Source organism: Schizophyllum commune, assembly GCF_000143185.2.
Source record: "Schizophyllum commune H4-8 unplaced genomic scaffold SCHCOscaffold_5, whole genome shotgun sequence".
Taxonomy (NCBI): Eukaryota; Fungi; Basidiomycota; class Agaricomycetes; order Agaricales; family Schizophyllaceae; genus Schizophyllum; species Schizophyllum commune.
Window position 1 is genome coordinate 2,253,840 of NW_026089542.1, and position 27,047 is coordinate 2,280,886.

Sequence of the window (27,047 nt, forward strand, 5' to 3'; positions counted from 1 at the left end):
ACGCCTCAAAAGGGCGTCCCAGGTCCGTCCCTCGCTGCTTGTCCTGCTATCGCCCCTAAGCTGTTGGCTTTGTCTATAGGCTTTTGTTCTTCGTAGAGCTTGCTATAGATGTGCTTACCAGGCCCCATCGACCAGGCTAAATAATGGGCAGTTCACGTTACTTCATACCGCTCTCAACGCGGCCATTAATCGACGGGCGGGAGACGAAGGCCCCCCGACCCTGCACTCCGTGATACTGGTGACGTTACAAAGGTGATTTAGTCCACGGCCGCCCCACTCAGATCACTGTCTGGGCGCTCGCGCCTCGAGCCCCCCATCTCCCCGCGTGCGCACATCGTGTTTTCTACCTCCACGGCCTCCGCCCGCCGCTGCGCGCCGCCACCACCACCATGTCCGCCCCCCAGACGACGCACACGCTCAGCATCGTCGACCAGTCCCCCGTCTTCCAGTTCTCCCCGTACATGAGCAACAGCACGGACGATGGGTGGAAGGTGTTTTATCAGGACACACCCGACTCGTCCTACGACCTCACGCACACTTTAAACAATCTGGGTCGCGGACAGAGCCACCACGCGAGCACCTCATCGGGCGCGAGTGCGACCATCGAGTTCTACGGGTCTGCGTGCACGCTGTACGGGACGGCGGATGCGGGAACGTACAAGACGAAGTTGGACGACGGGGACGAGCAGGATGGGTCCCCCAGTGGCTCCAACACGCTTGTCGCATACGAAGGCCTTGACTACGGCAAGCATACCTTGGTGCGTCTGCGTCCGATAAGAACGGAGGGCTAAGCTGACTGCGATCACAAAGACCCTCACCGTGTCAGGAGGCAAGCCTGTAGAAATTCAGCACGCGGACGTCGTGCTGGGCCTTGGAGAGAACAAGTGCGTCCGAAGGAGCCCTTCGATGCTTCTCCTCTCTTAATTTGCCCCATAGCGCCTCCCTCAATAAAACCAACATCGACACCGTCGAGGTCTCGCAAGGCGGCTACCACACTGAGAAAAATCCGTTCTTTTCGACATCGGGCGCGACGTTCAACACCGATCACGATGCGGCGGGTTACCCACGACTCGACACCAGCGGACTGGGCACGATTTCCTTCACGTTCACGAGCGCGTGAGTAGCCTGCGTCAGAGATCGCTGCGAAACACTCACATGTTACACCCGAAAGAACCATCATTCAGTTGTTGGGGACGATGAACTATGACCACGGCCAATACAGTGTGTCGATCAGCCCTTCGGTGGGCGCATCAGATGAGACGCGCACCTTCAATGCGTCTTCACTATGGTTTGCCTATGATAGGTGCGTGATGCGTAGGAGAGCGATCCTGGAAGTTGCTGACTCACGCTATCAGCATCCTGTTCTTCGAGTCAGGTTTGGACAGAGACGAGACATACCAAATCACCATGAAAAACCTGGATCAGGACTTGTATATGGACCTTCATCAGGTAAGCTACCCTTGACGGACGCCTGGACGGAGCTCATTGGTTGTAGATCATCCTCATAGATGCTATCCCGAAGGAGTACGTACAGTCGATGTCAACACGGTCATACGCTCATCAATCGCAGCTCTCCATCAATATCGACAGGCGCTATCGCTGGCATAGCAGTGAGTCTGTCCGTGGGTGTTGAAGTCGCCATTCTGATGAAGAGCAGGTGGGCGCAGTAATTGCTGTGCTCCTCGCGATACTCACGGTGCTCTTATGGCGGAGGCGAAGGTATGTATACTACCCATTCCGAATTATCATCTTCGTAGCACTTGGACCTGCCGGCATAGCGTTCCCGTGCCCTCCTTGCCATTCGAGCGATGTGCTAACGATAACAATCACCAGGAGTAAACGTATGAGCGGCAGCTTTGACATGGATGCGCCAGGCTACGGCATGCACCAGAACGGTTTCTGTGAGTCAACAGCCTCTGATTCGTTCAATGCTCACGCTGCTTGGCAAGCGACTCACATGCCCATCCACGCAGTCACCATCTCCCCCTACGAAGCCATCCCGACGCCTGCATCGTCAGAGTTCAATCCCGCCTCCTTGTACATGGCCAGCTCTGCGAGCGCTGCGGCTGGCGGCAACTCGTCTACGCACAACGGCAACATACCACCCTCCAAGTTGTCGTCCTTCCGCGGCAGTGAAGTCAATACAGAGGCGTCGCGCTCAAGATCAAACTCGGGCGACCTGCTGAGCGCGCCCACTGCCTCCAGCTCGTCCGGGTCTGACGCCACCATGGTGAAAGGCCGACGCACGCCAGAGTCGCGCGTATCTCCGGCCCCGCGGCAGGAGGTAGACGCGGGTCCGCTCGCGCTGCAACCCGCGGAAGAGCCGGAGGTGCTGCCTCCAGGCTATAACCCCGCCTGGGCAGGCGAACCACGTCCGATTCCGAATACACGGTAGAGGCCGGATGGAAGGCTCATAACTCTCCGACGACCTCCGTATGTATAGGCATATTCCTCACGGTATCGATGGACATGGCATTCGCGCGGCGACGCGTTTTCTGGACAGACTACGACCTCATCTTCGCGTATTTATGGCGGACCACTCAGTTGCGATGTATCTAATATACCTGCTTCCTAATCCACGGATGGTATTGTACCAAAAGCGGCGCGTCGAGTGCGGGCTGGGAGAGATCAGGTACGCCGCAAAGGCAAGAACTCGCGCACGAACTATTTGGTTCCCGAATTCGGAAATGCTGGAGGTAAATGCACGTGACCGCGCCTGGCAGACGCCATCGTCATGGCGCTCAAAGCACGCAATTTCGGCTCATTGGTGCGACTCAGGCGTCTTATAAACACAAAATGGCGACAGCAGCCGGCACTTTGCCCTCCTCGTCGCCGTCCACATCATGCAGGCTATCAAGCGCATCCCCAGAGCAGCGGCGTCGCGCGCACCGAGGCGCGCGCCCGCCCCGCGCCCCCTTCACACCTCGACCTCTGTCGCCGCCCCACCAAAATCCCCCAACAAGCCGTTTTTCCCCTGCGTCGAGGCGCACAAAACTCGCTCAGATCGGCTCATGGCGACGTCGGTAGCGCTCCCCTCATCCCACAGCCAGCCGCGCGAGGCTCCCGGCACTGAATCCGGTCCTGAGCCAGCGTACTCTCGCCCCAGCCCCACGTCCTATCACACCTACCACCACAAGTCGCCGATGAAGCTCACTTACGGCGAGGAGCTTCCTCAGTTCGACATCGCATACGAGACGTGGGGGACGCTCTCCCCGAACAAGGACAACGTCATCCTTCTACACACCGGCCTCTCTGCCTCCTCGCACGCCGCATCAACGCCCATGAACCCCACACCAGGCTGGTGGGAAAAGTTCATCGGGCCACGGAAGGCGCTCGATACGAACCAGTACTTCATCATTTGCACGAATGTGCTTGGTGGGTGCTATGGATCGACGGGCCCCTCATCGATCGAGCCGTCCACCGGCCAGCACTACGGCACACGATTCCCCGTGATCACCATCTTCGACATGCTTCGCGCGCAGTACCACCTCCTGGACCACCTTGGCATCGACAAGCTCTACGCTAGCGTGGGCTGCTCGATGGGTGGCATGCAGTCATTGGCAGCTGCCTGGCTTCACCCCGAGCGCGTGGGCAAGGTCATCAGCATTAGCGGTACTGCCAGGAGCAGTCCATCAGCTATCGCGATGCGCTTTGCGCAGCGAAGTGGTGAGTAGCGTTTTCTCGCGACGACGTAGTAGCCCCTGACACATGCCCAGTTCTCATGGCCGATCCCAATTGGAACAACGGCTTCTACTACGACCGTCTTCCCCCACACGCTGGCATGAAGCTCGCACGCCGTGAGTACTTTGCTTGAGGCTTCGCGAAGGCGGACGCTGACCCTTCTTCCAGAAATTGCCACAATTACGTACCGCTCAGGCCCTGAGTGGGACCTCCGCTTCGGACGCAAAGTGCGCCCGACGCCCCCCAACCAGCCCTTCGCCAGCCCTCCCGAGCCAGGCCAGCCGCGCAAGCCTGCGCTCTGCCCCGACTTCCTCATCGAAACCTACCTCGACCACCAGGGCGAGCAGTTCTGCCTCAAGTACGACGCGAACTCGCTCATCTACGTTTCGAAGGCGATGGATCTGTTCGACCTCACCCAGTCCACGCTGGAGGAGCTCAACATGGTACCTCCGCCGCCGGCCACGTCGCCCGAGCATGTCAACCCGGACATTGCCGCGCAGGACGTGCCGCATAAGACCTCGCACTCGAAGTCGCACCCACCACCGCCCAATCCGCCGCAGCACCTCGAGGATCTCGCAGCGGGCATGGCGCCGCTCGCCAACACGCCGACGCTCATCCTCGGCGTGCAGAGCGACATCCTCTTCACCGTCGAGCAGCAGCGCGAGATGGCTGATGCGCTCCGGATGGCGGGCAACGAGTGGGTGAGCTACTACGAGCTTGGCGGCGTCTGGGGTCACGACACGTTCCTCCTGGACGTGCAGAACGTCGGGGGCGCGATCAAGGGCTTCTTGTCATCATAGTGCAAGGGCTTCTTGGGATTCCTGTCGTCATAATGACCTTCATGTTATTTAACTTCGCACATCATGGTCTTTCATTTATTCTTCATGGCATACTGTACGGCACTTTCGGCATCCAACATGTACATTACGAGCAGTTGTAGCACACCTTACGAACGGAATAATAGAGGCAAAAAATGGAATACTCTCTTAGCGCGAAGTTAGAAGAGTGCACGAATCCGAATGACTTTGCTGCTTAGTTTCCTGCGTAAAGCAGTTACTTGCGGGTCGACTTCTCCTTGGATCGAACCAAAAGTACGCAGGAAGACGCCTCCACAGAAGCACGACATGTATTCAGAACCCGGACGCCTATGAGGAATGCTATCATCCACAAACATAAATGGCCGGTATCGAAAAAGGACATTACGCAACAAGCCCCCAGAAGCTACAGGTACGCTAAGGGTAAACACGTAGGGAGCCGTGAATCGAAAGCAGGGAGCAAAAGCAAGCGGGGGGAAGATATGCAAGCAGGGGCGCTGTAGATGCTAATCGCCGTAGACAACACTAGGCGCTGTAGACGGTGTACTAGGCAACTAAGCGCAATAGATAGACGGGCGCAGGGGACGACTCAGGACTAGATGAGGGGATATATGCTATGGTGACAGATGGGATGGGGGCAGAGGCAGTGGTCAGTGGTCAGTAAAGAGTGGGCATGGGGTAGCGGACGGTTAGAGTGTAGACTGTAGGACGTAGACTGAAGTGATGCATAAAGTGAACACGGTGACGATGGACATGAAGGAGGAAGGGGAAACGCAATTACGGGGAATATTCCATTGACACTTGACAGGGGAATCCAGATAAGTAGAAAGTGGAAGATGCGAAGAGTCCGCTCAGGCGTTGCGTAGGATGATCTTGACGAGGGTGTTGAGCATCTGCTTGCGACTCTCGTCTGTGAGATGGGGCTGGCGGTTCAGAAGGCGTTCGACGCGGGAGACGATCCCGGTAGGGCCGTCGAAGGGGATGTCCTTCGCGTCGAAGCGGTGTACGTCTGCGGTGCGATGTCAAGCAACTGCTTAGCTCGTTGTTCTGTACGACTTACACTTCTTGAACAGCGCGTAGCTGTCGTCATCCAACGCCTGACGGTAGAGATCCGACAAATCCTTCCCAACCTCCGCTAAGTCTGTATCGCGCCGTCGAGGACCAGTGCCATTGGAACGACCCTGGCTCAACGAACGGGAAAGACCTGGTAGCACCGCATCCGCCCGCATCTTCGTCGGAGCCCAGGCCAGTCCAAGGTTCAAATCCAACGACCGCCCCTTCGTACCCGACCGGTACCCGATAGACTTGGTAGAGGGCGCAGACACGGACACCGCGCTGGACAGCGGAGATGGACCACCCATCCCATGCCTCGCTTGGCGTATCTGCTCCCTCTCGAAGTCGTACGCCTCGAACTCGTCGTCTTCCTCATCGTCCTCGTCCCGCATGCGCCTTCGCCTACTCCGCGTGGGCTCTACGGATGACTGGCTGGTGGGGCTGGTTGGGCTGGCGGGTACGGCTGGCTCGAAGCGGAAGGGGCCATGACCTGCGCGGAAACGAACGTGCGTGCCACCGCGACGACCTAAGCTGCCACCGGGCTCGTATGAGCTATTCGAGCCGCCCGTCAGGTTGGGTCGTAGTTCGCGCAGGGCACCCCTCGTAGACGTCGGAGTCATATCGCTGTCTCGACTCCGACCCGAGCGCCCGCTCCCGCTGCGGTCCATGGCAAGGGCAGGGGCGACGCCGCGCGTATTGATGCGCCCCCACCCTGGCCGCTCGAAGTCAAAGCTGCCGTGCTTCACCTCGCGCGTCAATATGGGCTGCCCGGGGGTCTTCTTTGCATACCGGCCCCCGGAGCGGTTATCGAGGCTCGCGCGCTCCTTGCCCTTCTGCGGACGGACAACCTCCGAGTCGCTGAAGCACGAGTCCATCGATTCCTTCTGCCGTGAGTGCCGTGAGGGTGACGCAGGGGTGTGGGATATTCGAGGCGTGTTAGACGCGTGTGCGGCGCGAGGCGGCTGAGGGGGCGATATCGATGTCGGTGATCCCGGCTGGTCGAAAGATCCGGTGGTGGACGAGGAGGGACCTTGCTCGCTCGAGCCTAGGAAGGGACCCAGACGCGTTGGGCGGAAGCGCCGTTGGACTGACGATGTGCTCGAGTTGTGGACAGAAGAGTCGGACTGCGGCATGAGGGGAGAGGTTGGACGCTGGACTGATAACAAGCCCCTCCCGCGAGAAGACCCGTCTTTCCTGGACCGTGACGAGCCGGGCGTCGGCTGCTGTTGCTGCTGCGGGGGATGTTCGGGTATTGAGTGGGCAGTGACGGGTGTACTGGGCCTTGAGCGGCTGGTGTCCCCCCGAGAGCTGTTGCTGCCGCCACTCGACTTGCGCGACGCGCCGAGAGTCAGGCCAAAGAGATTGTGCAGGCGCCTACGCGTGCCACTGGACGTGTGACTGGGAGATGGGGGACGCGACGTCGGAGGGGAGTTCATGGCCGATGCCACTGCCGCTGCTTGCTGCCTGCGCTTTTCGGCGCGCGGGGTAAGCGAAAACGCCTGGGGGGTGATCGTGGTGTTTGTGGCGGTCGTGGTAGTTGAGAGGGGTCGTGAGGATGCTCGTGACGGCGCCTTCGACTGCGGGGAGTTGAGGTCAATTGAGTGATAAGAGCGAGGGGGATCCGGGGCGTGGTCAAGGGTCGATTTCGTCGAGAGCTCGCGCGGTGTGGACCGGGAACGCGAGCGCGTAAGAAACGTGTATAGCTGTTGGCGGGCGTCAGTGGCCTGCTTATCTCGCGATGGGACACGTGCGGCGTACTCGGCTGGCTGGCTTGGGCTTCCGACTCTGTCGTGCTTCAAGAACATGATTCTCGTCGCTGCTGGTGGCGGTCGTGCTAGATGCGGATGCTTGTCGTAGCGGATGCTTCATCGCTCCGTCATATTCTGCCACGATCTTCTCGCCGAAGACCTGTGTCGTCTGGAGCGCGGTGAGCGCGACGCTCTTCATGGAGAAGGCGCAGGCACCTCAAAGAGCGAGCGACGGTGACGGACTTGGGGAAGAGCAGGGCGAACGGCGAATTTCGAGGCGAACTTGATGGGGAGACAATCATCAGCTGGCTTTCACACGCTACTTTGAACGGTCCCAAAGCTACGCGCCCTGCACGCTGCCCGCGACGATGGCCGCGGGCCAGCATCAGGCCAGGCCTCCCAAAGACTCACATCGCTGATGCTCTTCCCGCGTATCGTTCTGAACCATTCATCGTGCTCATCGTTCGCAGTCGCTGGTGTTGGCTCGCGCCGGGGAAGCGTCAACAACACCATGGCGGCAGTGGGGGGAGATAGTAGCACGCAGATCGTCTAGCAAATCTTGTAGTTATAGCCCCTTCCCCTCCGTCGTCGATCCACGCAGAATGTATGAATGAACCGTCCCGTCATCGTCTGACCGGCGCTGTTGTACACTGACTGATATAGTATAGATATGGAGGCGGAAATGCGAACGAGAATGAAACGGCGCGCGTATGATCTCATGTGGCTGGTCTCAGGGCGCGCAGACGCTCGACCAGGTTGGCGTCCTCCTCTCCAACTTTCTCCTTCGCACTAAGTGCTGGTGCAGCGTCTGGAGCCCGCTCGAGATCCTGCTGTAGCTCGATGTTGGCCTCCTCAGCTGCCTGTCGCATGAGCTGGTCGACCTGGTCCTGCGGCGTCGATACGGCTGTTGTAGACGACATCGCGTCCTCCATGTAGGAGGTCTGGACGTCCATATCCGCAAACTGCGTCTCAAACTTATCCATTACGAGCGATATCTGGCGGAGGATGAGAAGCGGCTGGTTTGGGAAGCTGATCACGCACCCGCTCAAGGTTCATACTCTCCATCGCCTTGTCCATTCCCCGCACAACGGACGTCATGTTGCCGGTCACTTGGCGCATAGTCACCGCCGTCTCGACGCGGCTTGCCACAGCATCTATCCTGCTGGACAGTCGGAGGAGGTTGAGGGCTTCGCTTTTCTTGCGGATAGCATTGGAAGCGTAGATCCTGGCACCCTCGTTGTTCCCTTGTTGAAGCGCCTAGGCATGTCAGCGAGAGTTTAATGCGAAATTGAGTTGCGCACCTTCTTCAAGCGAGCCTTCTCGGTATTCTCATCTTTCTGCGCCTTCTTCGCCTGCCGATTGAGGCTCTTCGCCGTGAACTGCGCACGCGTTACTCAGGGTGTCGTTGTATTTCGAGAAAAGTGCACACCTTAAGCTGGAACAGAGTCTCTGGGACCCATCAGTCTATGTCTGGATGCGCCCATCGCACACTTACTCTCTAGGTTGCTCATTGTGGTTGGTACTCGGTGATGATGGTCGCGGAGGACAGGATAGTAGCGCAGCACGTGACGTCATGATGTCGACGCGTGCGCTCGCGTGTCTGCATCGCGTCTTCTTCCCAACCACCTCCCACCCTGCCTCACCATGGGCCTGCTGTATTATATCAGGCAAGCTCGCCAACCTGCTACACGGCGAAATCTCTGAACTCTGTTGCAGTTACATCGCTGTTCTCGCAGCGTTTGGCTTCGTGACCCTTTCGCTGGGTACGTGTTCGGTGCTTGTAGCTTGCCGCGCCAATCACTCATACATTTCTAGCGAGCGGGCTACTATATGTCTCAGGTGAGCTTCGTGCACTCTAACCTTCTAAGCGAATGCTCACATACCCTCAGAGTTGATCGAGGAGCACTCGAGGACAGCCAAGACCATAGGGCAACGAGGAATCTATGTACGTCCTGCTTTCCCCGCCTGAGCCTACCGCCTAACGACTCTGTCACAGGCGATAATTCTCCTCCACATCCTCCTCTACTTGACCGACTCCCTCCCCTTCTGGCGCACGATATTCTCCATCGTCTGCCACATCGTCTACCTCCAAAACTTCTCCGCCGACTGGCCCCTCATCTCCCTCGCCTCCCCCTCCTTCGTGCTCTCATGCATCCTCGTCATCGCCGACCACTTCATCTGGTTCTTCTACTTTGCGCAGATGTCCGCTGCGGCGCGCCATTCGCGCTACCGCAAGGACCCTCGTGCGCCTGAGTTCACGGAGGTCGCGACGTTCTTTGGGCTCTGCGTATGGCTGGCACCGCTATTCCTGTTCCTCAGCCTGAGCGCGAACGATAACGCGCTACCTACGCGGTCTGCCGGTTCGTGTGACATCCTTTGAATGCCGTTCTGGAACTTACCATCCCTTCAGTTCAACCTGATGCGCCGCCGCCAGCCGTATCCCGCACGTCGCTCTTCAGGTCTATGTTCGGTTTCGTCCGAGGCCGCGGGTCCCGCCGCGACGCTACCGGCATCATCGCCCCGCCCACCCCACGCACGCCTACGTCGCCATTCACCGGTTACGGCTCGCCCAATCTATCCGGCCGGCGCTCGCCCAACCCTGACGTACTGCTATCCCCGACAGTTGGCTACGGCTCACCGCAGCCCGACTCGTTCAAGCTCAGCACCCCGCCGCGCCGCTCATTACAAAACATGCGCGCGAACACGATAGACGAGGGCTCGCCCGTCCTGCGGAGCGGGGCGAAGAGCAGGCCGTCTGTGCGGCGGATGGCGAGCGCGATGAATATGAATGGGGAGGACTCGTAGATTTGTGTGCCTTGGTTGGACGCTGGGGATTGCAGCGCTTGTGGCGACTCTGGGTAGTCTCGTCATTTATACCTCTGTAGCATGGGTGCGATATAGTACATAGTAATACATCATGTAGAAATTCCATAGCTTTGCACTCTTCAGAGATCCGCACTCGTTTCGCAGGCTCCTTGAATGGAGTAGCGGGGCGCAAGGTGAGGGTTCAGGCTGTCATCGGCTTGGTGAATGCTCGGACGGGATTGCCTCGAAAGGTGCCGACGAAGTGCGCCTTGAACTTCATGTCCTCTGGGCTAAGAGCAACGATGTGAATTTCTAGTGTCATTGGCGAGGTTGCAGACACACCTGCTATCGTGAAGCTCGAGATCTACCCTGCGAAATACGCTGGCGAAGATGAGATATAACTCGCACCAGGCCAGGCTGCAAAATGCAATGATCAGGACCTATTGTGAGGTCGATGAGTGGGGAGGCGCACTTCATCCCCACGCAATTTCGCTGGCCTTTCGAAAAGGGGACCAGGTAGTTTTCCAGAATGGCCGAGTCGCCCTGAAGCCAGCGCTCGGGATCAAAGGTGTGAGGGTTGGGAAATATGTCTGGATTGAGGTGCACGAAGGTGTTCCCGATGGCGACTGTGGTCTGCAAGGGCAAGATGTCAACAGAGAGTACTAGTACTACTGGGTTTCACAGTCGACTTACGCCCGGAGGAACGGCAATACCATCCAGCACCATCCCATCCGTGTTGACTTTGCGAAGCATGGGTGATACGACACCATGGGAGAGGCGCAGGGACTCCTTGATAACCGCGGTCTATTATGCTGTGGTTAGTGGTCTTCTTTTAATGGCTACTACAGGGCACGAAACACACCAAGTAGGGCAACTTCTCCACCACGTCGAACTCAATCAAGCTCGAAGGCTGCGGGATCGCATTCTTGAGCTCAACAACGAGTTTGTGAAGAATGTCTTTGTTGCTGAGAATGTGGTAGCACCCCACGGCGCACGCGGCTGCGACAGTATGATTTCCCGCGAGCAGCAGGTTGATGGCTTCGCCGAGGAGTGACTGACGCGACGGCGTCTCCACAGAAGCCTCGCCGGAGTCCGTTGATATAAGGTGGTGATAAACCGTTTCGTGAGGCGCATCCTCGAGCAAGGCAGGGCTTTCCAGGAGTAGATCGATCTGCGCTAATAGTTTGTCCGTAAGCAAGGAGCGCCCGGCTACGCGTCGACCGAAGGGTTTGAGAATTTTAGTGAGGATGGCCTGAACTAGCGGAACAAGCGCAGGAAAGGCCTTGAACACCATGTTCATGCGAGCGAAGGAAGCGAGATCGGCAAGAAGGGGGTCATCGAAATTAGACGCGTCGAGTGCATTGCAGGGTTCTCCGAAGCAGTAGGAAAATATGACTTCGAGGCTGACCGCCCTGAATGCTCTGAACAAATCGACTGGCCGGCGCTCGTCATGCTGAACAAGTTTCTCCGTCATTTTGTCAACCTGAGGTGATTGCTTAGCAATATTTCTGGCGGAGGGATTTGGATGCGACGTGGCTACCCACCTTCTCGCGTACGAAGGGCTCCAGCTTAGAAACAGCACGACGAGAAAATAGAGGGCTGATTGCATCTCTGCGAGCTTTCGCGAAGACGGGGTCCGCGCTTCCGAAGGTGGTTTCCTCGGGAAAGCCACGGTACAGAGCGATATCTTTCACGAAGGCCGTGCCTCGGGTGTAGATCTTGTCGTAGACGTCCGGATTGCTGAAGTGCACCTTGTGAGGGGGTACACATGATATCACATGGGCGTGCAGAGAAAGGGAGCACTAACTGAATTGGGGCCAATCCTTACGGCAGGGCCTACAAAAGCCTTGCGTCAGCGCAACGTTGCACGATAAAGGCTGCGCTGGAGCACACCGTATATTGCGTGCAACTTCTCGAGTTGGTCGACTAATGAGCCGTCTTTGACGACTTCATAGTACATAACATAGTAATCCGTCAAAGCAGCCATGAGGGGACCTGGGACGCGGGATAGAGGATGGAAGTATCGCCTGTACAGTCCGCAGTCAGTTGAGGCGTTTCTTGGGTGAGAGATCGAGACACTCACCGGTGTATACCGACTGCGAAAGCATATAGGCATGCAAGCCCTACAACGTAGCTTATGCAGTCTGATAGGTCCAACATGACGAGAGGTGTCGGGAAGCAGGTGTACTGCCGCTAGGCATGGTTGACGGCAGTGCATCTGATACCATGGAGCATGCCGGTCGAAGAGGGGACAAAGCGCTCAAAGTAGGGTGTTACCTGAACCTTAGTGGTCATCGGGGGGAAATCCTTCTCATAAGTACTTACAATATGATGATGATAGTTCGTCACAGCGCGCCACCGTGTGAGCGGAGTAGAGGTCAGCTAGCCCATGGACATGACGGCCATAAACAAGGAGGCTGATGGTGGCAACATTGGGCATTGAAGAAGCCGTGTTGGCGTCACCATGAATGAGTTAGGTTTGCTCAGAAGCACCTTCAGAGCAAGGCGAGAAGACTAAGGATCAGTCAGTAGTAACTGGCATATCTGGGGGGGGGATTCGAACCCATCATCTCATCTGGTCTTTCGGGGCGTGGGTTCGAATCCCACTCTCGTCACATCTTTTTCATGTCGTTGGATTCGTAAAAGCGGGGATGAAACAGATCCGGAGAGAGCACGAAGTTTCGCGGAAGAAGGGGGAGGAGGAGAAGGTTGCAAGACCTGCCTAATTGGGATGAGACCCGACAAGTTCCCACGAATTTCTGGTCCAAGCGGCGTCAGCTGCAGTTGCAGTGTCACGACCTTCACGACCTCATTCGAACGCTAAGTCGAGGTTGTACAGAGAGGTGGGTTCTACTGCCAGCTCATTAACAAAGTGATTGTAATGCTCTGACAGCATGACTGTGCTCAATAGTAATGGAGCGTACTGTAGAAGGTGCGAGGCCAACAAAACGCATGTCATCTCACTCGCGCGGTTGTGAGCGGTATAAGTGCAGCTGCAGGGCGTACGATTATTGGATAGAGCAGGAGAAAGCGAAAGGAGCCATTGTCAGTACCTTCTCGTATACGAGCCCTTGATAGCTCTTCACCCACCTATACTGCTTCGAGAGGATGCATCTGGCTTCATCAGTATACAGACAATCGTTTGGATGTATGATGTAGCCCCAACGACGTACATTGAGGATTCCGTGTCATGCAGCTCGTAAGTTTGCTTTCACTCTCGTCATTGTATCACTGTTGACGCCGATATTCTGTAGGTAGCCTTCGATCCCTCCATGCTGCTCCTGCAGCCATGCAGCCACACCGCCGACGAATCCTGGCGGACATCCGAGGAATTCGTCCGGCAGAGCGAGCGCGTGAAGCTCGTTCAACCTCTTATCCATGGCCGGCTCTAACTCGCGTTCCGTGGCCATGTAGTCCGCCCTGATGATATTGAGATCAACCTCGCAAAGCAGCAGCAGAAGAATGATGGTGATTCCAGTACGGTCCTTGCCATGGGTGCAATGAACAAGGATCGGATAGGTCGCTGGGTCAGCAAGCAGGGTGAACATGCTCCTGACCTCGGCGGAAGAGGACGTGAGGGTGTCGGTAGCCAGACCGAGAAGACCGCGGGGCGCCATGGCCTCAGAGCCAATGATGGCCATGCCCGCGAGGCGATTGCCAGTCGACATGTTGTAGATTAGGCGACTATGGATGGGTGAGATCAGAAGGCAAGCAATATCGCGAGGCACGCGCACCCCATGCTCCGCCAGCTGAGCCGCCAGAGTAGCATTAGCTGGAAGGCGCGTCCCGTGAGACTGGCGTAGTAGGTGCTGGTGTTGGGTACATTGATTGACCCGGTCGGAGATGGGGAAGACGTGGTGGAGTTCAGAGAGCTGAAGTCGGCCGTGATGTGCGCGTTTTGTCGTGCGCGGGCAGCAACATCCAGCTCGGACTGCGTGCGTAAATCGAGTACGCTCTTGAGCTTGTACTTGTTCGTCAGAACGGCAAGCTCTTCGTCTGATGCGGTGGAGGGTTGCGCGCTCCGAAAGAGTACACCCGGTCGGAGGATTCTGCGACGGATGAGTATCAGACACGTCCATGGCAAAGAAGTCAAAGACGTACGGCGAACCATGCAAGATGTTGACCGTCTCCCCCACATCCCGAAAGTTGAGTAGCGTCTCGAACGGACTGCGAGGGACAGCGTTTATGAGGGCAGAGTCCGCCATGGAGGTGGGGAGCAGCAGGTGAGAGTGATGGGCATCATGAGAGTCATGATAGCAACGCGGCGCGGAGGCAGCACGGCCTCGGCGTGGAACGTCGCCCGTAGTTCCCGAGTGTCAGATGGAAGCGTCCTGGTCGAGCAGGACGCGAATAGACCCCCTAGGAAGGCTCGAAGGGTATGTAACCGGCGCCGATCAGACATCCCAGTTGCCGACGACAGCCACCATGATCGACATCGAGCAAGGCGTTCAGGTAGCGGTCTTCAGGTCATCTTCCTGCAGCCACGACGTTCCCCAGTCATGCGCGCGATGAGGAAGTACGGAAGACGCGCACGAGGAGGACAAAGACAAGGAGTAATCGGGAAGCGCCCAGTCGCATTCCCCCAATTTGGCATCCCTCCTTGTCTTAGACTCCCTCGTCGTCGCCGTCGCTGTACACCCGGAAGAGCATACTCCTGTCGAATTTTAGGGACGAGCTCTACCCTGCGCTCGACATGAGCGCATTTGCATCAACAAGCGCCGCACCGTGCGTAATCACAACTCTGTGTACTTCCCAAATACGCTGACATACCTCTGCTTGTGATCTACCAGTCCCCCTCCACCCCGCAGCTCGAACAACGAGAATGACGACTCTGTATTGAAGAACAAGATCATGAACGCGTTCAACGGGGTTGTTAGCACCCTCGAGGAGAGACGCCCAGCGACCGATCGCGACTTGCAAGCGCAGGTCGCCGAATACAAGAAGGAGAACGTGAAATTGTTCTCGGACAATCGACAGCTTCACGGCGCCCTCAATGAGGAATGTCGGAAGTCGGAATCCTTGGCAGCACGTCTCAATCAGGTCACTGTAGACAATGAGGGGCTGGCGAGGGAGAACAGCGCGCTTCGCCAGACACTTGAGGAGCGTGACCGCCAAATTGCCCAGCTTCAGCAACTAGCAAACCCGACGGCCCATAAGCAACTAGCTTCTGAGCATGCACGGGTGACGGAGGAGCTGCGACGATACCAGGCCGTGACGGCCGAGATGTACCAGAAGCTGCAGCAGTACGAGTTGACCCGTGTGCCACAGGGTGGCCCACAACGCTCGTCCGCCCATGTTGTCGCCCAAACTCAAGTGCCACCCCAACCTCAACACCCATCTTCCCATCCAGCCGCGAATATATCTCAACGTACGTTCTACTTGCTCGCCATCCTACTGCATACTCACGATCTTGTATAGAGGGACAGCCTATGCCTGTGAGTGACTCACGCGCGCCTCGTCACACGGCGCCTAACGTCTATTTTCACAAGATGCAGCAATCTTCCTCCGCTCCTTTGCCACAGCACATTCCCCCGCATCTCACTTACGAGCATCTTCTGGCACGGCAACAACATGAGCAAGAACAACAGGCGCAGCGAATCCAGCAGCGTAGTATGCAACAGCAGCAGCAGCAGCAGCAGCAGCAGAGGGAGATCCAGCAGCAACAACTACGGCAAGCACTACGCGAGCAGAACGCGCGACAGTCGATGCAGCAGCATTCCCCGCCTCACCCAGGTCAGGCCGGGCCATCGTCTTCTGGTCAGCAACAAATTCGATCGCGTCCGGGGAGTCAACATGGGCCTCCGCCTGTCGCTGTACAATTGACGCCTGGTCCTGCTACCATGCGAAACTCTATGGACGGTGGCAGGGGCTATATGGTCATGCCAGAGCGTCAACAGCTCATGATCAATACGGCGCTAGGGTCTCCGTCGATGCCCACGCCACCCCTTTCCGCCCCGCCTCTATCCAACACCGTCCGGCACGCGATGGGGATGCCAACCCCTCCGCTCTCGGACGCTGACCGCAGGACACTGTCCATCGCGCAGATGAATATGCCAGGGCCGTCGCGGCACCAGCCCGCATCCGCTGGTCCCGCACCCATGGCGCCGTCACAGATACAGCTCATGTCCGGCATGCGCGAACCTCAACGTCGAGCATCGCAGCCTATGCCTGGCGCGCAGGGACCCCCTCAGCCAGCTCCCGTTCCTCGACCTATGCCGACGGCCCAACGAGCTGGACCCAACCCGCAGTTTAGGCCCTTCATGCCGCCGCAGGCGCCTCAGACCATGGGTCCTCCGCCTCCGCAACCCATCCTGCACTCCACCATGCCCGAAGGCTTCAGGCCGCCGCGCCCGCACGAGACGTACGAGATGACGCATCGAGCCGCGCTTGGGCTGAGTGCGCCGCCCGACGGTCCCCCACCACCGGCTCGCTCACGACAGGGCTCGACTTCGAGTAATGCCAGCCTACCTCCTCCTCCTCCTTCTCAGTCAGTCAGACCAGGTCACGCCCGTAGCTCGAGCGGCACTAGCATCCCCTCTTCCCGTCGCCAAAGCAGCTATGACATGGCTTCTCCAGAGGTGCTGGGACCCAGCGTGTCCAGCCTCAAGCGACCGAATGAGATGGCAGCGATGCGCGACCCGGCGAAGCGGCAGCGGACGATGTCTGGGCAGCAGGCGCCTCCTCAGAGCGTGCAGGCGCCCTCCCAGAGTGTGCAGGCACCTTCTCAAGGAATGCAAGCGCCTCCTCAAGGCGTACCAGCGCGACCTACGCCGCAGCGCACGCCGTCTGGCCCGATGCAGAGGGGTCAACCACAGGCAGAGCAGCAACGAATCAACACATCCCAGTCAGCGTTCCAGCCGTCGCCGAGCGCCCCTGCAACGCTGCACGCGAGCGCGGGCCCGAGCCGAGCACCACCGCGGAGGAGAGACGAGCCGAGGGTGTTGGTGAAGGAGGAGGTCGAGGATACTCCCCTCATGTCGTCGGATCCGCCTTTGCCACCGCCGAGCAGTCCTGTGACGCCCGCCTTGGGCGCGCTCGCGCTTGCACCTGAGCAGCAGCGAGACCAGCCACCTGCTGGAGAGTCACAATCTTCGGTCCCACCGGAACCTCAGTCTTCGTCTCGATCTTCGATGCAACCTCCTGGAGAGACACCCGCTCCGGTCGCCTTGAAGAACGTGCGCCCCGCGCCAGAGGACGTGCAGACCGCAACAGAGGTCCCGATGGACGAAGAAGCAGAGGTCCCTATGGACGACGGAACAGAGGTGCCCATGGACGATGGCTCAGAAGACGACGGGATTAGGCGAGACGCCGACGGCCTGCAACTCGAGCCCGACTGCGTCAGCCAGATCATTGGCGTCGAGGAGGATTGGGGGCTGGTGACGGAGTGCGAGCAGTGCAAGTGCGTTCATCCTGTCTTTTTCTTACTTTCATCTGTCCAACATCCATTTTCTCGTCCTCCTCTTCCTGTCTCGTGTAATCATTCTTTTGCGGATCCCGTGCTAACCCTTTTCGCAGCCTATTGTTCGCAGAAGGCCAGATCGACGCGCCATCGCGCTTCCAGAATCCGACCTACGAGGAGCTGTTGGAGCACTGCAAAACACAACATAATTTCGTCTGGGACGATGTTCGTGCGGGGAAATTCTGAGTGGCTTCTTGAATCCTTCATTATATCTGCCGCGCATAGACGGTCTTTCGTTTGCCGCTACCTCCCTCGTTTACTTGGTCCTACATACGTACGCGTAAGATCCTACATACATATGCTTAAGGTCCCACATGCATACGCGTGGACTCCCTGCTCTGCTTTTTTTTGTATCCCTCGAGTTCGATCCTTGTTATCGTTGTTATTATGCTCTCGATCCCCCTTTCTGTCGGGTGTGCTTGTACTTACGACGCTACTTACGACCTTCTTGGCAACGCCCTACCCCAATCTCATTATTCGAGCGCGTCGTATAAGGACGTGCAGCTACAGTGTTTGGGTGCATGTATATTATACCCAGCGTGACCCTTATGCCAATCGAGGCTTCCTACCACAAAGCAGTTCGAGATGAAGGCCCTAGTCCGCGAAAGCTGAGATATCCGCCTCCGCGGCTGGTCTGCGCGTCAACTGGCCCAAGATCGCCATCGACTGGACGAAGAAGGGCCTGATCTCGTTGATCTCCATGGAGCACATGTTCTCGACCTGTGAGGGAGGTCAGACTAATCAAACCCACGCACGGACGGCGCTGAGAGACGAAAGAGATGGAGGGATGGAAAACGGCAGACTCACGTGAAGCTCGTTCGGATTGAGGTTCTGTAGACCGTCTCGTGTTTTTGCTTGTCGTGCTTCGCGGAGGTTCTTCAAGAGGAGGCGAAGTTGGTCAGCGTCTTCGAGGTCGTCTGGTGCGCTAGCAAGTAACATGAGCAAGGATCCACGATACACTAGAGAGGCTTACTACTCACACGTCTAACAAGACCTTTGCTACTTCAGCGAAACGGAAGGGAAGCTTGCTGAACTTCGGGTTATTTGTTTCCTCTTCGCAGCAGTCTCTCAGATGGTCTAAGCGGTTGTTAAGAGGTCGTTCCAAGATGAGAAAAGTTGCAAACGTGCCTACCGTCAGCCAGTCAGGAGGTATAATGCGGCACTTCTTCTTTAGCTTGAGATTTGTGGCAAGCCAAATTGGGACCTTCGCTCTGCGAGGTGGTTGTAGTGGGCCATATGTGCCCTATCAAGCTAAAGTTGTAATTTCAAGATGGGTCATGGGCGAGTGTACTTACGCTGATGAACACGGTTCGTTCCATGGCGATGAGGGGGATGATTTCAAGGAGTTGTTGAGAGGCGATAAATTCCAGTTCAGCAGGTGAGGCTGATTCTCTGAGTGACTGAGGTAGAGACATGTTAGCAGATCCAACGCAGAGCAGAGATTGTAGGAGTATCCGGTGCCAGAGCGAGGCGCAGGAGTTGGTGGCGGGTGGCAAGTCGCGTCGCGTCGCGTCGCGTCCGTGGGCGTGGGAACTTGCTGTCGCGACGTGCCCACGTGATTTGACGCGTCTGGTTGCATGGCCTCGTGTTGCGCCTGCTGATGCTCCCGACCGCGACTCTGCAGCAAATCGCCTTCCCTCCTATCCCCACTTTCCTCTCCATCTCCCCCTCTACTCTCCCCACTCCCTCGCTCATATACGTGGGAGCCGCCACCCTCTGTGTTATAGCCACCATCATCATGTTCGGCGCGCGGACGAAGCAGGTCAAGACATACGGCAAGCGCAGCCAGCGCATCGTCCCGGCCTCGGGATCGAGTGACCTGCGGGCGGCGTATAGGGCGCCGAGCATCTTTGACGACCTCCCCCCTCCGCAGTATGCGCCCGTAGCATGTCGGATGAAGAAGAGGGAGAACACGACGACGACAAAGCCCGGCTCCCCCAAGGTCGTGCATGTCAAGCGAAGCAAGCCTGCAGCGGTGCCTGCGCGAAGGTCGGACGCTGCGGTGAAGGCGGCTGACAAGATGCGCCCCGCTGCGAAGACGACTATCAACAAGCTCAGGGAGGCTGCCAGTGCGGAGGATGCCCCGCGATCACCTCTGCAAGCAGTCCCCCTCAACTCTCCCGCCGTCAAGGCGAAGCGTCCCCGCGTCACACTGGGGAAAGGCAGGCCCACTGGCTTGATGAACCGCTCGTCTACCACCAATGTAGATATCATCACCCTCGACCATGACGGCACGCCTCTCAAGCAGGAGCGGCGCGTATCTCATCCGCGCGCGGACGTGAACCCCCCTCAGGCGAAGAAGCCATTGCAATCACTCGCAGCCCGTCTGAGCAACGCGCCTGTCGAGGCGAGCGACGACGAAGACGAATACGTGCCCCCACCCCGTGTTCAGCGACGGAAGCGGCTCGTCTCAGACGTGCCGAAGCCAGCACCCAGGGTCATCGAGATACAGTCGGACTCCGAACAAGAACCAGAGCCTGACTACGAGGAAGAAGTACAGCCCGTGACACCTGCCCCCGCCAAACCAACCACCTCCTTCAAGCTACCTACCCCGCCCATCGTACTGCTTCCTACCCCGCGATACACCAATGTGAAAGTTATACCAGCGCCACCGTCGACGAGTAGCCTATCGCCAATGTCTTCGCTCTCACCCTCCCCCGATTCCTCCCCTGCCCCTGCCGCCGCCCCTCAGAGGAGCTTCGTCATGCAGCCTTCGTCCAGGCCGCGCCAGCTTACGCCCATTCGCGGCGCGCGGCGCAAGGGCCTCTTCGTCCCGCCCTCGCCACCCTCTCCCCTTACCTCCTCCGACCTCGAGGACATTTCCTTCGCCTCTTCCGCCGACGACCTCGACCTCGACTCCTCCCTCTCATCGCTCGACGAGCCGCCCACGTTCCCCGAGTACGTCCGCCCGCTCCTCGCCGAGTGCAACCAGCTGGACAGCGGCCCGTACGAGTTCTCCGCCTTCCTGAACACCTTCCCCTTCGACCCGGTCGTAGGCGGGACGCGTGGGCATGCGTCTTTCCGCAAGATCGGCGAGGCGAGCTACTCGGAGGTCTTTGGGATTGGGGACGTGGTGTTGAAGATCATTCCGCTCAAGGACGAGGAGGGGCGCGCGGCGACGGGGGCGGGGAAGCTCAAGGCGCGAAGGGATAGCACGTCGGATGACGAGGACGACGAGGGCCCGCCGCCGAGTGATCTGAAGGATGTGGTGAAGGAGATTATCGTGACGCGCGCGATGGGGCAGGTGTGCGATCGGTTTGTGCGACTGTTGAAGGCGTATGTGGTGCGCGGGCGGTACCCGGAGCATTTGTTGTCGTTGTGGGACGAGTATAACGAGGTGAAGGGGTCGGAGAGTGTACGGCCAGGTAGGTTTCTCATGTTTCGTTGTGTGTTCAGCAGATACTAAAGCATCGCGTAGACACGTTCAGCGTGTCCCAGCTGTACGCAATCATCATTCTGCCCAATGGTGGACCGGACCTGGAAGCGTATCAGTTTGCGACGCCATCAAGGACTGGGTGGAGGCAAGCGTGCAGTATCTTCTGGCAGGTGGCGAAAGCCCTTGGGCATGCGGAGCAGCTTGTCTCGTTCGAGGTACAATTTCCTTTGAGTTTGCATCACAAGCATGTACTCAATTCCGCTCTCAGCACCGCGACCTACACTGGGGTCAAGTCCTCGTCCAGAATAAGACAACAGCGCACAAGACGCCCCTCGCCCCCAGGTCACAGAACGTGCGACCTTCGTCCAGCACGCACAAGGCCATGATGGATGATCCCATACATGGCATCGAGGCCACCCTGATCGACCTCGGCTTATCGCGCATGGACGCTGGCGATGGAAAGGGCGGCGAGCGGGTGCATTGGACACCGTTCGATAGTGAGGTGTTCGATGGGGAAGGTATGTGTCATATTTTGAGGTTTGGTTGTCTGGGAAGGGTCCAAGGGAGAGTGCTGATGGGTGCCCAGGCGAATACCAGTACGAGATCTACCGCATGATGCGATTGGTGCACACCGGTCGCTCCTGGAGCGATTTCAAGCCGTTGACGAACGTGATGGTAAGCTCAGCCTTTCTGGTCGCGGACTCACGTTTTACTTACTAGCCCCCCTCCCACCTCAGTGGCTGCACTACCTCGTCCTGCAACTGCTCACGAAGAAGGGCCTGAAGGAGCCCTCGCGAAGGACGCCCTCGCCCGCAGCACAGCCGGGCGTCTTCAGCGAGATGGAGTGCTATAAGGCGCTGGTGGATATCGAGGAGTGGTTGGGGAGGTGTGTCGCGGAGGTGGTGGCGAGTGCGAAGAAACAGGGTGCGCCGACGAGGACGAGGAAGTCGATGGCGGTGAAGAGCCAGCACACGGCCGGGAAGAAGAGTGCGGCAGTTGTTCCTGCGAGTATCTCGCCTGCCTGTGCTGGAGAAGTCGTCGCGTACGGTGTGAAGAAAGGGTGGATTAGGCCTGTGGGCCAGTGAGTGCCTTGAGCTTGAGTAGGCAGTGGGGCTGGTGCTCGAGCAGGCAAAGTTGGTGTGATGGCCTTTCAACGACCTTTCCTTTGCGTTCCTTCTCGTTTTGTAAGAACCCCGATTTGTATGTATCTATCTCGGTGTGCTGTATACCAGATGATGTGAACCTTGGAGCTTGAATGAGTTGGAGACCGATGTCGAGTCTTAACCAAGCAGCTGCCGAATGCAAGCCAGCCAGCTCTTGGCTGCTGTTGGACGCCAACCAGGCATCTGCGTCCCTTGTGATTGACTTGAACCTTCGCAAGTTCGACTTCGTTGACGGTGCCTTGGGCTCGCGCATCGATGACGTCGATCAATTGAGTCCCGCGCACACCGCGTCCCGATCGAGCTGCACGTCGCTCACGACGCGTCTTGTCCGCAACGCCCATCATGTCCATGTCCGCGCAGATGGTCATTGACGCGGAGGAGCAGCTCTCCCTGCTCTCGGTGAAGTCGGTGCAGCCGTCGCCGGATACCTTGACCAGTGAGTAGCAGTTCCATCCATCGGTGCATACAGCTTGCTGAACGTATGACAGAGCTGGTGAAGCGTCTGCGGACCCTCACGCTGACCCTACTCCCTGTTGAGGTGGATCCTGCGAGCATTATTGAGCCTACGAGCCGGACGATAACGCCAGCGGTCATTGGGGCGTACCGCGCCGCGGCGGGGGACTTTGTCGAAGCTGTGCGTTGCCTTGGGATGTTCAGTAGAGACATCAGGCTGACAGCAGATTGACAGCTTCCCTATTGCCTCCTTCGCTGCAGGTCGCAGTTCATCCGGGATGCGAACAGCAATCCTGCCGACTATGACGAGAACTATGCACGCGGTAGGTCTCCCATCGCTGCTCGCGATTCCCCTTCCTTTTAGCTGACCAGCCACCACAGCAATCGCTTGCGAGGTTCTGGCTCGTCGTATAGTGCACCTCTCGCCGCCGGATAGGATCCGGGTGGTCATGTCGACGCGCTTCAGGCACCTTGAGTCCGACGGTGACGAGAGCGACATGTCCAGTGCTCTGGAGCTGGCGATTGACACGAACTGGTACGCTGATTTCTTTCTTATGACCACTCGTGCCTATGCTAATGACAATGTGCTATAGCACGATTTTCCTGTCTTCGTCGGAGGCGCAAGATGGTAAGCTTCTGCCAGCATTTTGTAATTGTCACTAACACATGCAGTCATCATGGCGCTCTGGCGCGGCGAGCTTGTGCAGCAAAACAACGAGCAGCATGATATCGACTGTAAGGCTTCTTTGGACATCCGTATATCAGAGCCTTAATATGACCTCTAGACGTGCCATATAGTGAGACTCGCGAAGCCACCTTCTGGGGTCACTTCCATGCATCGAGGCTCTCTGTTCCTCGGTGAGTAAAATCAATCCCATCGTCTTAACCCTCTCACTGAATGGCTTGCCAACGCAAACAGATTCCAGAATATGTTCCGCATATTCATATGGCTTTTCTTCCTGCTAGCGTACTCACAAGCAGGTTCGTATTTGCGCCAAACATGACCTTCAAATACTCACCTTCTTCAGTGCGTGAGCCGCTCGAGAAGCTACATTCCGAAAGCATGCCTTTGGATGAATGGGAGGTCGTCCTCTATGTGTTTGCCGTCTCGTTCTGTTTGGAAGGTACATCAAATCTCTACTCATCTCTTCTACAAGTCACTGATATCGAAGTTCGCCAGACTTGCAAAGGGTGTGCCTCCTTCGAACGCAGCCTGAAAATTGGTTCCTCATCTTTCGTGTAGTTCTTCAAGCTCCTCCGCTTCGCCACCTGGCGCGCCTTCACCTTCTGGAATGTGGTCGCTATCATCACGGATGCCCTGCTTGTCACTGCTCTGGCCTTGCGTATAATGAGCTTGACGCTGGAAGGCGACAAGATGGTTGCAATACGCGTGCGGACGTTCCAAGTGCTCAGTTATGCTGCACCTTTATTATGGTGCGTTTTACTTTTTTGAGGCGTCGGAGAGATGGGCTAATTTTGCGACCAGGATGAGTACGTGCAGCCTTTGCTGCGCTTTGTGTGCCGGTGCTAACATTCTGCAGAGCTCATCACTGTATTTGATGGCTACAAGTGCGTTGAGACATGGGAGCATGGCCTCGATTTCTGACAACCTGCAGGTATATCGGAACAATGCAGATCTGTGTTGCTCGCATGCTGCAGGAGTCTGGGATCTTCTTTGCGGTTAGTTGGTCTGGATCACGTAGAGGACATTAGTGCTCAGCTCCCATAGCTTCTCTCGGTGCTCGCCCTCGGCTTCGCACAGGGTCTGTACGCAGTCGATGCAGCGGATGGTCAAGTCGAGGATCCGTCAACGGTACGCCGCTTACGTCTTGTCCACAAAGCGGTCGCCTGATACATAGCAAAGGTCGTCAATGTCCTGGTTCAAGCATTACTCCAGTAAGCCTTACATCCCAGGATGGGTTTCCACCATGCTGAACATCCTCAGATCGCCGAATTACGAGATCTTTGAGCATAGCCCAGCGAGTCTTTGGCTTTACTACCTGTACGTGTGTTCGGGCACTGTAAAAGGACATTGCTGATGACCCATTAGTTGGAACGTTGTCACTGCCGTTGTGCTCCTCAACGTGCTCATTTCCCTTTTTTCTTCGGCCTACGAGGACGTACGTACATTCATTACACAACAATGGACCGCCTCTGATGTTTGGCCCAGGTGATCGACAACGCGGAGGCACAATACTTGGCGTTCTTCTCTGCTAAGACGGTGGGCATGATCCGTGCGCCCGACCACTACGTGTACCCGCCACCGACGAATCTGTGCGTACTTGATGTCATAGCATACCAACCAAGTGATATTCACGGTCAACAGGATCGAGATTTTCTTCATCGCGCCCTTTGAGCTGCTCGGCCTCAGCAAGGAGAAATATGCGAAGGTGCGCGTTGCTTGCTCTGCCCTATCCTCCACGCCACTAACGGAGTCCTCAGCTCAACCGCATCGTCATGTCTGCCCTGTTCTGCCTCCCTCTCGCGCTCATCGCATTGTACGAGTCGGGCTCAATCGTCCAGAAAAACCAGTGGATGAAGGACTGGCTGGCGGGCCCCGATGCGATTGATGATGAGTCCCCGGAGGTACGTTGGGCAATGGAGCATCGATCGATGTAGGGTTCTGACGAACGCCTGAACTTTGCAGGCTCGCGATCCCCAGGTCGACGACGAAGAGGGCATCATCAGCAAGGTGCCGTTTGAGGAGCTGATCAAGGTGTTCCCGAATACGCGGCAGGTATGTTATTGGAAATGACTCGAAGGTCAGGATTATGTGTTGATGATCTTCCAAAGTCGAGCGAGGCGACCATCTTAAAGGAAGTCGACGAGCTTAGGAAGAAGCTGGACCTCATTTTGCAACGTCTGGACCCGGCGTCGTCGGGGTCGACACTGAGGACGCAGGCGCAGTGAAATGTGAGATAGTGATTCGAATGACTGAAAGGATAGGTTGACGAACAGCTTATGGACATTTCTATGTGCGTACTCTCTCAAGGGCTGCAATATTCACTTCGTGCTGACACCTCCCCACAGACGAACATTGTATTGATGAGCATCGATCTATGGACTATGTTTGCTGCTCCTATCATGAATGGCATGTTCAATATCCGCGGTCCCCGAATCACGACCTTCTCATGGAATCAGAATACTGCTTGGTAAGTCCTACGATGTGCTATTGATCCCTCATTTCCGTTTCGTCGTGGCACAACTGCCTATTATCTTCCTCCCAATACTTCACGTCTTTCTTCCTAACCAGGCCGATCAAGTCGAAGGGATCCAAGATCGACTGTATCCACCCTCGCTTGTCCGTATCTCCTGGACCTTCGATCTCCGTCTGTCCGTCTCTTGCAAGGAAGACCTTGTAGTCTCTAGGCAAGAAGCGCGCTGGATGGAACACATTCAGCCATGTGCTGTTCAAAAACATCAACGTCGCCTCGAACACCCAAAAGAACCACTCGTTGCAGACGATGGGGCTCCTATGCCCTTCCCCACTCTCCGCCGCCGCCGCAGGAATCGCCCCCTCAAGATACTCCACCGTCCGATACACGGTGCGTATCGTGATAATCGTGCAGCTTCCATACACCACCGAGATCACAATCCGCAAATTGCGCTTCAGCACGCCCGCCCGCCGGCAGAGGATATGAAAGCGGATGGTGATGCCGACGAACAGGGCCATGGTGGCGAGCTGGAGGAGCATGGCCGCGCGGAGGAGGTCGCGGCCGAGATTCTGTTTGGCTGTGGGGAGGGAGGGGTCGGCGATGTAGGAGCCGGAGACGCCGGTGAGGACGCCGATGAGGACGTCGATGCCGAAGAAGGTGGTGACGACGCGGCCGGGGTGGAGGGGGGCGTAGTAGGGGACGTAGTAGAGGACGCGGCCGAGGACGAAGTAGTTGGCGCCTTCGTAGACGGCGCTGGGGTGGGTGAGTGCGTGAGTGTGTTTGACTTTGGTTGGACTGGGATTTGGTTGGGCTGGGAGGAGACAGTTGCTTACGGCGCGATGAGCAGAAGCCTGGTCGAGGAGATGTATAGGCCTTCGCTATCATAGTTGTATGCACCGACTTCGCGGGTGATGAAGCCAGCTACGAAGAGTGCGGCTGCCCATGGTAGGAGGCCAGTCACTTTCCAAGAGTGATAATGCCTTGTTCCTCGCTGATCAGTGCCAGGTGCAGGCAAGACTGTGTAGCTGCTCACAGTGACTGGTATACATGAACGAGGCCCGATAGAAGAAACAGAACGGCGAAAGCAATGGGTGCGCCTTTATCGGGCGCGTAACACCAGAGGCTACCCGGTGCTAATAATCGAGACATCTTGTCAAGGAATACCAAGAACTGATGAATTATTAGAAAACTCACCAGAGCCTGCAGACATGGGCGGCATGACATTCGTTCGCGAGGACCGCAAGCGTCGCCGTCATATACCCCTCGATGCCGCCTTCGCCGTGAATGCGATACACCTCCGCACAGCCTCTTGGAATCTTCATACACCGCACTCGGATCC

The 27,047-nt window shown here is 57.3% G+C and overlaps 11 protein-coding genes across 11 annotated transcripts; 6 read left to right on the top strand and 5 right to left on the bottom strand.

The window, feature by feature from the left end:
• Nucleotides 1–389: 389 nt before the first annotated feature.
• On the top strand, nucleotides 390–2,395 carry SCHCODRAFT_02498882 (uncharacterized protein; the record flags this gene model as incomplete). The annotated part of the gene is made up of 10 exons (XM_003036715.2): nucleotides 390–758; nucleotides 811–884; nucleotides 937–1,116; nucleotides 1,172–1,303; nucleotides 1,356–1,449; nucleotides 1,496–1,524; nucleotides 1,571–1,610; nucleotides 1,658–1,719; nucleotides 1,834–1,901; nucleotides 1,950–2,395. The coding sequence occupies 10 exons, from the start codon at nucleotides 390–392 to the stop codon at nucleotides 2,393–2,395; spliced, it is 1,494 nt and encodes a 497-aa protein (XP_003036761.1).
• A 414-nt stretch (nucleotides 2,396–2,809) lies between these two features.
• SCHCODRAFT_02539827 (homoserine acetyltransferase) lies at nucleotides 2,810–4,757 on the top strand. Its single transcript, XM_003036716.2, has 3 exons — nucleotides 2,810–3,666; nucleotides 3,717–3,797; nucleotides 3,850–4,757. The coding sequence occupies exons 1-3, from the start codon at nucleotides 2,844–2,846 to the stop codon at nucleotides 4,479–4,481; spliced, it is 1,536 nt and encodes a 511-aa protein (XP_003036762.2). The 5' UTR covers nucleotides 2,810–2,843; the 3' UTR covers nucleotides 4,482–4,757.
• A 590-nt stretch (nucleotides 4,758–5,347) lies between these two features.
• SCHCODRAFT_02700519 (uncharacterized protein) lies at nucleotides 5,348–7,496 on the bottom strand (the record flags this gene model as incomplete). The annotated part of the gene is made up of 3 exons (XM_050346940.1): nucleotides 5,348–5,505; nucleotides 5,557–7,252; nucleotides 7,308–7,496. The coding sequence occupies 3 exons, from the start codon at nucleotides 7,494–7,496 to the stop codon at nucleotides 5,348–5,350; spliced, it is 2,043 nt and encodes a 680-aa protein (XP_050200628.1).
• A 243-nt stretch (nucleotides 7,497–7,739) lies between these two features.
• Nucleotides 7,740–8,808, bottom strand: SCHCODRAFT_02730769 (uncharacterized protein; the record flags this gene model as incomplete). The annotated part of the gene is made up of 5 exons (XM_003038070.2): nucleotides 7,740–8,292; nucleotides 8,339–8,554; nucleotides 8,599–8,676; nucleotides 8,727–8,746; nucleotides 8,793–8,808. The coding sequence occupies 5 exons, from the start codon at nucleotides 8,806–8,808 to the stop codon at nucleotides 8,014–8,016; spliced, it is 609 nt and encodes a 202-aa protein (XP_003038116.1). The 3' UTR covers nucleotides 7,740–8,013.
• A 108-nt stretch (nucleotides 8,809–8,916) lies between these two features.
• SCHCODRAFT_02576344 (DUF396-domain-containing protein) lies at nucleotides 8,917–10,591 on the top strand. The gene is made up of 8 exons (XM_003036717.2): nucleotides 8,917–8,964; nucleotides 9,014–9,060; nucleotides 9,113–9,136; nucleotides 9,187–9,242; nucleotides 9,294–9,657; nucleotides 9,708–10,392; nucleotides 10,445–10,519; nucleotides 10,575–10,591. Exons 1-6 carry the CDS (start codon nucleotides 8,942–8,944, stop codon nucleotides 10,100–10,102), a joined length of 909 nt encoding a protein of 302 aa, XP_003036763.2. The 5' UTR covers nucleotides 8,917–8,941; the 3' UTR covers nucleotides 10,103–10,392; nucleotides 10,445–10,519; nucleotides 10,575–10,591.
• Nucleotides 10,156–14,307, bottom strand: SCHCODRAFT_02730777 (cytochrome P450; the record flags this gene model as incomplete). The annotated part of the gene is made up of 13 exons (XM_050347125.1): nucleotides 10,156–10,392; nucleotides 10,445–10,519; nucleotides 10,575–10,735; nucleotides 10,796–10,906; nucleotides 10,965–11,585; nucleotides 11,647–11,853; nucleotides 11,910–11,938; nucleotides 11,996–12,159; nucleotides 12,291–12,295; nucleotides 12,821–12,922; nucleotides 13,318–13,786; nucleotides 13,837–14,151; nucleotides 14,204–14,307. The coding sequence occupies 13 exons, from the start codon at nucleotides 14,305–14,307 to the stop codon at nucleotides 10,305–10,307; spliced, it is 2,451 nt and encodes an 816-aa protein (XP_050200629.1). The 3' UTR covers nucleotides 10,156–10,304.
• A 2,769-nt stretch (nucleotides 14,308–17,076) lies between these two features.
• Nucleotides 17,077–17,747, top strand: SCHCODRAFT_02501550 (uncharacterized protein; the record flags this gene model as incomplete). Its single annotated transcript, XM_003036718.2, has 2 exons — nucleotides 17,077–17,501; nucleotides 17,618–17,747. The coding sequence occupies 2 exons, from the start codon at nucleotides 17,077–17,079 to the stop codon at nucleotides 17,745–17,747; spliced, it is 555 nt and encodes a 184-aa protein (XP_003036764.1).
• A 408-nt stretch (nucleotides 17,748–18,155) lies between these two features.
• Nucleotides 18,156–18,976, bottom strand: SCHCODRAFT_02700524 (Psf2-domain-containing protein; the record flags this gene model as incomplete). The annotated part of the gene is made up of 4 exons (XM_003038072.1): nucleotides 18,156–18,281; nucleotides 18,369–18,486; nucleotides 18,542–18,804; nucleotides 18,857–18,976. The coding sequence occupies 4 exons, from the start codon at nucleotides 18,974–18,976 to the stop codon at nucleotides 18,156–18,158; spliced, it is 627 nt and encodes a 208-aa protein (XP_003038118.1).
• A 174-nt stretch (nucleotides 18,977–19,150) lies between these two features.
• On the top strand, nucleotides 19,151–22,205 carry SCHCODRAFT_02623257 (uncharacterized protein). Its single transcript, XM_003036719.2, has 5 exons — nucleotides 19,151–20,926; nucleotides 20,980–21,152; nucleotides 21,206–21,455; nucleotides 21,524–21,612; nucleotides 21,675–22,205. Exons 1-5 carry the CDS (start codon nucleotides 19,162–19,164, stop codon nucleotides 22,020–22,022), a joined length of 2,625 nt encoding a protein of 874 aa, XP_003036765.2. The 5' UTR covers nucleotides 19,151–19,161; the 3' UTR covers nucleotides 22,023–22,205.
• A 237-nt stretch (nucleotides 22,206–22,442) lies between these two features.
• SCHCODRAFT_02576356 (uncharacterized protein) lies at nucleotides 22,443–25,463 on the top strand (the record flags this gene model as incomplete). The annotated part of the gene is made up of 21 exons (XM_050343875.1): nucleotides 22,443–22,536; nucleotides 22,589–22,734; nucleotides 22,789–22,876; nucleotides 22,935–23,088; nucleotides 23,147–23,181; nucleotides 23,226–23,288; nucleotides 23,339–23,411; nucleotides 23,473–23,534; nucleotides 23,582–23,709; nucleotides 23,797–23,991; nucleotides 24,097–24,122; nucleotides 24,170–24,233; nucleotides 24,283–24,366; nucleotides 24,418–24,449; nucleotides 24,499–24,555; nucleotides 24,604–24,673; nucleotides 24,724–24,827; nucleotides 24,880–24,943; nucleotides 24,996–25,139; nucleotides 25,201–25,290; nucleotides 25,347–25,463. 21 exons carry the CDS (start codon nucleotides 22,443–22,445, stop codon nucleotides 25,461–25,463), a joined length of 1,890 nt encoding a protein of 629 aa, XP_050200630.1.
• Nucleotides 25,464–25,599: 136 nt separating this feature from the next.
• Nucleotides 25,600–26,923, bottom strand: SCHCODRAFT_02623262 (uncharacterized protein). Its single transcript, XM_003038073.2, has 4 exons — nucleotides 26,903–26,923; nucleotides 26,742–26,841; nucleotides 26,542–26,688; nucleotides 25,600–26,461 (listed from the first exon to the last, which is right to left on the bottom strand). The coding sequence occupies exons 1-4, from the start codon at nucleotides 26,916–26,918 to the stop codon at nucleotides 25,723–25,725; spliced, it is 1,002 nt and encodes a 333-aa protein (XP_003038119.2). The 5' UTR covers nucleotides 26,919–26,923; the 3' UTR covers nucleotides 25,600–25,722.
• Between the last annotated feature and the right edge of the window lie 124 nt (nucleotides 26,924–27,047).